The sequence below is a fragment of the Balaenoptera musculus genome, chromosome 2, assembly GCF_009873245.2.
Source record: "Balaenoptera musculus isolate JJ_BM4_2016_0621 chromosome 2, mBalMus1.pri.v3, whole genome shotgun sequence".
In the NCBI taxonomy this organism is placed as follows: Eukaryota; Metazoa; Chordata; class Mammalia; order Artiodactyla; family Balaenopteridae; genus Balaenoptera; species Balaenoptera musculus.
This window is the reverse complement of record NC_045786.1, coordinates 167,966,257-167,975,278: the sequence shown is the minus strand read 5'-3', so window position 1 is coordinate 167,975,278 and position 9,022 is coordinate 167,966,257. Positions and strand designations below refer to the sequence as shown.

The 9,022-nt window shown below is 35.6% G+C and overlaps 1 protein-coding gene across 3 annotated transcripts in view; it reads right to left on the bottom strand.

Moving 5' to 3' along the window:
* Nucleotides 1-5,427: 5,427 nt before the first annotated feature.
* The window catches only part of VRK1 (VRK serine/threonine kinase 1), a 78,154-nt gene continuing 74,559 nt past the window's right edge, over nucleotides 5,428-9,022 (bottom strand). Inside the window, exon 14 of one of the 3 annotated variants that reach the window (XM_036839720.1) lies at nucleotides 5,428-6,101. In XM_036839720.1, coding sequence (XP_036695615.1) covers nucleotides 6,070-6,101 — 32 coding nt within the window. In that variant the 3' untranslated portion in view covers nucleotides 5,428-6,069. The remainder of the gene's footprint in view (nucleotides 6,102-9,022) is intronic. The other 2 variants (XM_036839711.1, XM_036839702.1) reach the window with 2 other exon arrangements.

Below are 9,022 nucleotides of genomic sequence, written 5' to 3'. Positions count from 1 at the left end.
ATCTTAAGAAATGTCTAAATGATCCTTCTTTAAATTATAAATTATAGGGTAAGTTACATATTCGTCTTAAGCTCTTAAACATCTGCCAAGGATTTTTACAGGAGAAATTTGAGGGGTGCTATTCACCTTATACAGTGATGTTTGTCAATTATTTCTCAATAAAACTGGAAAAAGCCATGTACAATGCTTGGTGTCAGTCTATTTATCTCTTGTAAAAATAAAATACAGTGTGTGTGTGTGAAAAAAAAAACAACAAAAAAAACAAAAGTGTCAAAACCAGAAATGCAGGACAGGCCATGGAGAAATGGGAGCCTTGCTACGCTGATGGGCGGGATGTAAATTGCCAACAGCCACTCTGGAGAGGTGTACGGTGTGTCCTGAAACATCGAAAAAACACAGCTTAGGGAGCATAGGGCACTTCCACTCATGGGGGTATAAATTGGGAAAATTAAAAATCAGCAAGACACAAGCACCCCAAAGTTTAGGGCTGCTCTGTTGCCAAGGATCTCCACTTCATTCCACCTTAAATATCCCAGGAAAGAGAAAAATGGATAAAGAAGTTGTGGTCCTTAAGTACAATGGAATATCACTCAGCCATGAAATCAATGTCATGAGGCTAGTAGCAGCATGATGAGTGGATTTAGGTACGACGATTCTAAGTGAAATAAGTAACACAGAAAAGGACATTTCTCATAAGGTATCACTTATAGAGGGAATGTAAAAACCGTTACACTGGAACTGAATAACAAAACAGAATACAGTCACACATGCAGAAAACACACTATGGCTGCTTAACGGGAAAGGTGAGGTGGGGTGATACATAAAACAAGGGTTTCAAATTAGCTCAGATACCGTTCCATAAACCCAATATGTAATACACAAGACCTACTCCTTGCTCAGAGAACTGGACTCAACATGCCCTATTCACCGCACAAGAATATATCTGACTAGTAAGAATCTTACAACCTATGTATTGATATCTCTCTGGAAGTGAGTCAAGTGGGTGTAAAGCGGCATAGACACAGCCGTGAAGGGCAGCTAAACCCCATTATAAAAATAAATTAATTTTAAAAACCCGTGAAAAAAAAAAAAGAACTTCAGGGGGCTGGTAGGAGGCGATGGGTGTTACACAGGGACCACATCACACACCTTTGCAACCAGTGTTAAGCAGGTCAGGATGTGCACAACACTTCTCCGGCTGGACTGACTCATGCGTCAGCACCAGAATGTTCTACAAGAGTTAATGAAATAAAGGAAGACAAAAAAAAAAAGCTCTTTTTTGGGGGGCTGGGGGGGAGAACTAAAATGCTTAGAACATGAAAGTCTTCTTAAGGATCTTAAAGGCACATTTCTCTATCTAGAAAAGTTCAAGACGGAAACCATGACTCTCTTGGCCAGGCAATCTAACAGAATCAACATGTACTTCCAATTGTAACCTGCCCTGGATACATACTGCCCTAGAACTTCCCAGTGTTCAGGCTTAGCAGACCCTTCAGTCGCTTTACTCTTTTAAGTTCATATCCAACCCCTTCTAAGGAAAGTTTGAGGTATCTCTCACATCTGAGAATTATACCGAGAAGGCGCAACATGAACTTCTGTACTGTGCTTTTTATGTCAAGGTCAGAAAAAATATTAAATACAGTAATTTTTTAGTTATTAAACAACCTGTAGTCCAGGTGTTATAAGGTCTTCATTTACATAACTGTGATCACTTTTCACTTGCTTGTAAAAGATACCAGAAGCAGAAAGACAACCTACAGAAAAATGGAAACAGATTTCAGACTACTGTCCCACTTCCTCCCCAGCCCCCCACCCAAGGCGGGATCCGTGCCTTTAATATTCCTTCCTGCCTCCGTACTCCAGGCACAAGGATTATCTTATAGACCAACTCCACTGATAACTCAGACCCCTAAAAAACGGTTGACTTAACCAAGCCAAAAAGAGGAAAGAGTTTTTTGAAGATCCTTTGCGGTGGTTCATAAATAAAACTGTACTTGCTTAATGGAGAAATTTTACAGGTAACTTCATGACGAGCCAAAATTACAAAAATTCAGGAACACTACTCATAAGTTGCAAAATACTACTGCTATAATAAAACTCACCAATATATGAATAACACATCCTTAGTACAGTGAAAATAGTAAGCATTTTATTTGTAAAGTAACACCCAAGTGATAAAGAGAGCTGCCTAAACCATCTGGTCAGCAGTATACTGCAGAGAATCACTTCTTCAGTGTGTCTTGTCTTCTTTATACCAGTAGAGCTTAATGAATCAGGGGTATATATAGAATAAACTGTGGAACTTTAAAAGACACACACACGCAAAACTTCACCAATGCAACTATTACAACTAGGAAAAATTATGTAAGCATGAAACAGAACTGAAAAAAAACACAGCCAAAGGACAAGCGTTTGATTTTTGTGGTGGTGGTGAGATCATAAATGAATTTTTTCTTTCATTTTGATTTCTGTTAATGTGGTTTGGGCAGTAAATAAGAATTAATAAGTAAAATGGCACTAATTAAATCAGTGTGGTGCTGGCATAAGAACAGACAGACAGATCAATGAAATTGAACTGACAGTCAGAAACAGACCCTGGTATAAGAACTTAATCTGTAATAAAACAGGCAACACAAACCAGGATGGAAACGGGGTGAGGAAGAGAATTTATTTAACAAATGGTAGTGGAGCTACTGGTTAGCTATTTGGAAAAAAATCCATTGTGGTCCTTACTTCATGGCATACATACACCACATTAAATTTCATATGGATTAAAAATTCAGAAGCATTAAAACACAAATCCTAGAAAAAGCCCTGGTAAATATTTCTGATATCAGGATGGGAAATATTTTAAAACAGTAGCAGAAATTACAGTGGAAAAGATCAACAGATTAAAGAGATAAAAATTAAATCGTCAACAAAAAATAAACTGGAAAAAGTCAGCAACAAACATGACAGAGGTTAAGATCATTACTATACAAACAGTACAAACACACACATCAAAAAGCAAATAGAATTAGTTTAAAAATAAAAAATTGCTCAGGTTCACTAGCAATTAAAAAAATTTACCTTATCAAATTATAAAAATTAGTAGCACTCAAGGTGACAAAAATGTAAGTTGAGCACTGATTTCTGGGCAAAGTGTTAACTGATGGAGTTTTGCAAAGCAAGTTGATAACGTGCACCAATAACCTTCCATTTTCATAGTCTTTCACCCAATGGTTCCCTTTTGCAAATCTAAGGAAATATTTGTACGTGTAGACAAAGACTTATGCCCAATTTTATTCAAGAATATTGTTTATAATATCCGAATACTGAAAACCACTTAAACCTCCAACATTAGGGAAATGGTCATGAAAGTATCACGAATCCATAAGAAAAAATATTATAGAAACATAAAAACTATATTTATGAAGTATTTGTAATAACATGGAAAGTATTTAAGGTTCACTTTAAAGAGCAGAAGATAAAGCTTTTATAAAGTATGATATTTAAAGATAAAAATGCATAGAGAAGGCTGGAAAAAAAGGTGTCAAAATATTAACAGTGGTTGTCTGTGGGTGGTAGTAATATGGCTAGTTTGTCTTTTGACACTTTTCTATATATGGTAAATTTTCTACAATGATCAAGTACTATTAATACACTTTGATGACCAGATGAATATAGTTTTAAAGGATAAACAAGCATACACACACACGCACACAAATACATATAATGTATTTATATTTCCACCACTAATTTATTGCTATGCAACTTAGCTCTTGATATGCACATTTAAGTTAGTAATTCAAAGAAATAATTGGGGTTTTGTTGCCCTGGCCTATTAGTGTTTGATTTGTCTTAAAAGATCACTATTGAAGAACACCCAGAAGATATTTTACATCAGGGCTTAGATGGTTATCAAAGATTTACCAGCTGCTGTCTAGAAAATATAGCGCACATGTAGCTCCCATTGTCTGAAGGACAAGAGCCTGCACAGGTGTGGGTCCTCAACAGACTAGAAACCCTCAGCTCACTAAGGACCTAAAAAAATGGCAGAGAAGGCAGGACACATGGGGCCAGGAACACGTCCATATGGACGCTGGATTGTGAAGGGAGGATAAAGAAAGGCAAACCCACTGGATGCAGGGATTGGAAAGACAACAAAAACAACACAAGATAAAAAACAGAGTGTATGGAACTGAAAAAGGCAAGGGAAAAAGCGTAACTCTGACTGACAAGGAGGTTATTAAACCACTTCTTTTAAATAAGGGGGGGGGGGTAAGGAAAACCAGAGTAAGGTAGGGAACAGAACAGCAGAACAAGGGGATGCAGCCGATGAATCAAACTGGCTACTACGGCTACTGGTTTTTCATTTCTGCAGCCCTGCCAATAGAGCAACATTTGAGAAAATGCCAGCACTTATTAAAAACAATATGTGAGGAAATGTTTGTTTTCTTAATATTTAACCAACAGGTTTTGCTATGTTTTTGTGTTCTGAAAAATAAAAAAGGCTAAGGCACATACACAAAAACACACCACACACATTTTATCCTATTTTAAGCGTCAATGTGTTTCAAACAGAACTTGAGAGTTGATTTAGATGTTACCAATAAACCTGGGACCATAACACTGATGAGGACTAAAATCCAACATTCTACAGGAACCAGGAGGAGGCTCTGCCCAAAATCTAGTTCTCTATTCTGTAAAGTCACAGGGCCCTAGAACTTCAGGAGGCATTTAAAAGATTAACCTTCAAAGGAAAGTCGGCAGATCTGCTTTGCGTTTTTCAGTATCCGACCACTGCAGTGATAAATGCTTCGTGTGACAACTGAATACCACATCAGAGAGCCAAAAGGGAAAGTCTTTGTGTTGGTTCAGAGTTGCTCAAAATTGGTACAACCCTGACAGTTTCTGACATGTCTACATCCACCTGTACTATTATTTACTTAATATTTTCTTCAAATCAACTTGCTTTTTTAAAAATTGACATACCTACTTTAGGCCTGTCCTAAGCAATAGAGAAATCACCAGTTTAATGTGCTATTTATATTCTAAATACATATTAAATAAATGCTTACATATTTAAATAAAAGTGTACCTATACACCATCTAAAAACATTGTACAGGCTACAAGTGGTAAGGTGTACCATCCCTAGAAAATCCAATCCAATCCCAATTTCTCTAACAAAGTAAATCTTGAAATTGTTCATGTTGAAATTCCAAGCTTTTGTTCCCAAGGCAACTATAAAGTCTATATTTTAAAATTTCTAATCACTAAAACTCTAAAGTGCTTGGTTTACTGTACAATATCATACCATACAAAAAAAAAAAACTTGGAAGAAAAATAATCTCCTGTGAATGAATGAACAATAAGCCAAACATATATATATATATATATATATATATATATATTTGACAGTATTTCCTTAAAGGAAGCCAGTCTAAAAAAATCTTTGATCCGTCCACCACTTGATAATTGCCTGTTTTCTTATCATACAGCTTGCATACTTACATAATTCTCATGTAATCTTTCAAATACATGTATTTCATCTCTCACAGATATACTTACTACTCCATTTTTTATTTCATAATCTTTTCTCTTCTTTGTACCTCTCATTTCCTAGAGCAGGTGCTTAATAAATGCTTGTGGAACTGAGCAAGATCAATACAAAACAAATCTTATGCCCACAACAAATTGTGTATTTGTATCAAGCAAAAAGAGACGTTTAATTTAAGTTGTGTATTTCCTTAAAAGTAAGGATTTTGTCAAACATTTTATACACTCTAGGAAATACACAACGATTAGAAAAGTGCATGTCATAGTAATATTTCTTATATGTACCCCAGAACCTCAAACACACAGCATGGGACAGCTTAAGGGGTATAACTTTAATACTGTGAAATTTTATAAATTAGGCTTTAGTAAATTCTACAAAGTATTTAAAAAAAAAGTCTGCTTTTCAAAGACATAGGTACTTCATTGTTTCCCCCACTCCACAAGACTCACATGAAAATAAAACACTTAATACAGAAAAAGAGGAAAGAGTCAAATGAAAGGAAAAGAAAAACTGGTTCACAGTATTTGATTTACTTCTGGACTCTCTTCCTGGTTTTCGAACCTTGAAGAGAAAACAAAGAGATTTAAATCACTAGCCATTAATTACAAAAGCAAAAGAACAGAAATATAAGTATTTCCATATATGGTTATTAATATTTAAAAATCTAATTGACTAGGATGATTTGTGGAGATGAAATTGATACACAAAGTTATAACTGTTAATACCCTAAAAATCTTAGGAAATTGTGTTAATTTTTTAGTGTGTCAAAAAATACGCTAACAAAGCCTACCTTCTAGTTTGAAGTTATACAGAATGCATCCACTGGTAAAAACATACCCCGTTTACACTGGTCCTGAACTATTTCTCCCCCAAATTTTTATTGTACAATTAAAAACATTAACTCCTAATGTAAACTATAGCAACAAGATAGGTATTCCATAAGCAACACGGACCTACTGTATAGCACAGGGAAGTGTGCTCAATATTATGGGAAAAATATTTGAAAAAGAATAGATATCTGTATACGTATATATACAGATCACTTTTCTGTACACCTGAAACTAACACAATGTTGTTAATCAATTACACTCCAATATAAAATAAAAAGTTAAAAAAAAAAAAAGATAGGTATTCCTTGGGGGGAAGCACTGAGGTTATGCCTATTATGAAAAGCAAGGCATCTTTTCTAAATGTGTTGCTTTCTAAAGCCTGATCCCTCTACTCTTCAGGCAGGAGAGCACTGGGCTAATCCAAAGTGCAAAGTCTTGTCCGCTAGGAGTTAAACAGATCCCAACTGAGTCGCCTTCTAGAAAAGTATCACATCTGATACTGGCCTAAGTGCCTTATGACAGTTCCTCTCCAACTATTCCCTGCGCTGGAAGAATGCAGTGCTTCTCTACCGGGGGCACGTGGATCCGCCTCCCCAAGGAGACTTGGTCTCCCACCCCACCCCAGGCCACCTCCACCGCGAGCACAGCAGAGTCAGAAGGACAAGCTTAGGCCCAGTCACAACTGCCTGTGCTGGCAAGAGGAGTGCGCCTTCCACAGCCTCGGGCTTCCCTCTGCCAGGAGAGAGCGACGGTACCAGGGTGAGGGCAGCGTGGGGCCCACAATCAATCAATGAACACACTGAACAGCAAAGAAATCAGTACTTCTCTTCTGAAACATACAAAACATTCTTTGCATCTAGGACAAAATATCTACCACACATGTCTAATCATAAACAGTTTCTAAAGGCTTTCTGACTACAGGTTTATTTAGGTACCTAACTGGAAGATCAGTTTGCTTGTTATTTTTCCAAGTTCTAGTTTTTATTCAATTGCCATACATTTCAATTCATGCAAACTGCAAAGTTATATGAGTATCTTTTTTTCTCTGCCACTCATAGTGCATGGCCTATACTATGGTGGGTTTAAACTTTTGAGTTTTTTCTTCAATTTTTGTGATATAGCCTTCTTTTAAAAATATCCCATGGTAAATTTTTAGGTTTTTACTTCAACAATTTTGAAATTAATTTTCCATAGAAAACTGAGAATGCTGTGATTGTCTGAAATTGGAATAACAGGATATCGCAAAATCAAGGTCCATAATCAATACTATAGTACATCTCCCTTTCAATAAAATTTGAATCTACAGTCACATTAAAAAGGACACTAAAGTCAACGATTATCGCTATATTCTCATTGATGTCCTAATTTGACATTTTACTCTTAGAGTAAATACCATTGCTGCTTATCCCCATTCAATCTAGATTTAAAGTTTTTTACTGCAACTAAGAATGCCATCACCACCTGCAACTTATGATATAATCATATTATGCAACTTAGTGACTTTATCAGTTCAGTATTTTTCCCAATAATCAATTCTGACTGTTGCAGAAAAAAATCTATTTCTCCTCCCGTCCCATATATACTCATTTTCATAATACTTCACTAGTGGTAAAATATATACTCATTTTCATAATAGTTTACTAGTGGTAAAAGGCCCAATCATAAGACTAATGTGTAAAACTTAATATTTGAAAAATAATATGAATATACAAGGTTGGGATACTCTTCTATGATTTTATAATGCAGAAGGAAAAAAACAAGTGGGAAATTTCTTTGTAGGGTGCCTTAAAAATACCTCTTTCTTGACTAGACCGTAACTGTTCAAGGAGTAAACATAAGTCATGCTTTCCTCAAAGAACCCTCAAGAATGGTCCAAAATCCAAGGTACTTCAAAAACAACACCAAGAGTAGGCTGTTGAGTTCTGTCTATTGTATGAACGGTAGGGACAAAGTATACTGGCCATAAATATCATGGCTGTATTAACTAATTTTTAGTACAATTCTGAAATATTGGCATGGTTTTGAAATGCCAGAATATGTGTGGTTTTTAAAGGTTTATCATTTTGTGGGGAAAAAATTACTTGCAGCAAATTACCAAATTTTCTCAATTGGTAAAAATTATGCCTTGCATAAAAATAAAAGGATTAGAGGCCTCTGTTGTTCTTCAAAACCACCCCGTCACCCCATCTCTTTCTTTGAGAAAACCTACACAATACACATTTTGAGAGCTTTCAGAATGTGTTCTTACACAATAGACCCCCAGCTAGTCAAAATGAGTTTAGGTGTATCAAGAAAATTATACCCGTTTTTCAAATGGTCTAAATAGATATTAAAGGAAAGTTGCTCCCATTTTGCTAGGCACAGCATTCTGAGAGATCACACAGTGAGAAAAATCTCTTACCATATGTAAACCATAAATCGTGTTTGAAAATAAAATTGTTAATGAAGAAACTGACATTTCTAAAGCAGCTGTTAGAGGTAACCATTCTTGAAACATGTTTCTGACACAAAATCTTAAAGCTCTAAAACACAGAATTCACTGAATTATATATTTCTTTAAAAAACTTCAAATGTAATAATGTGCCTTCTCATTCAAGTTACTTTAAATTGATGAATACAAATACATACATTTTCATGAACCCTTGGATTGCT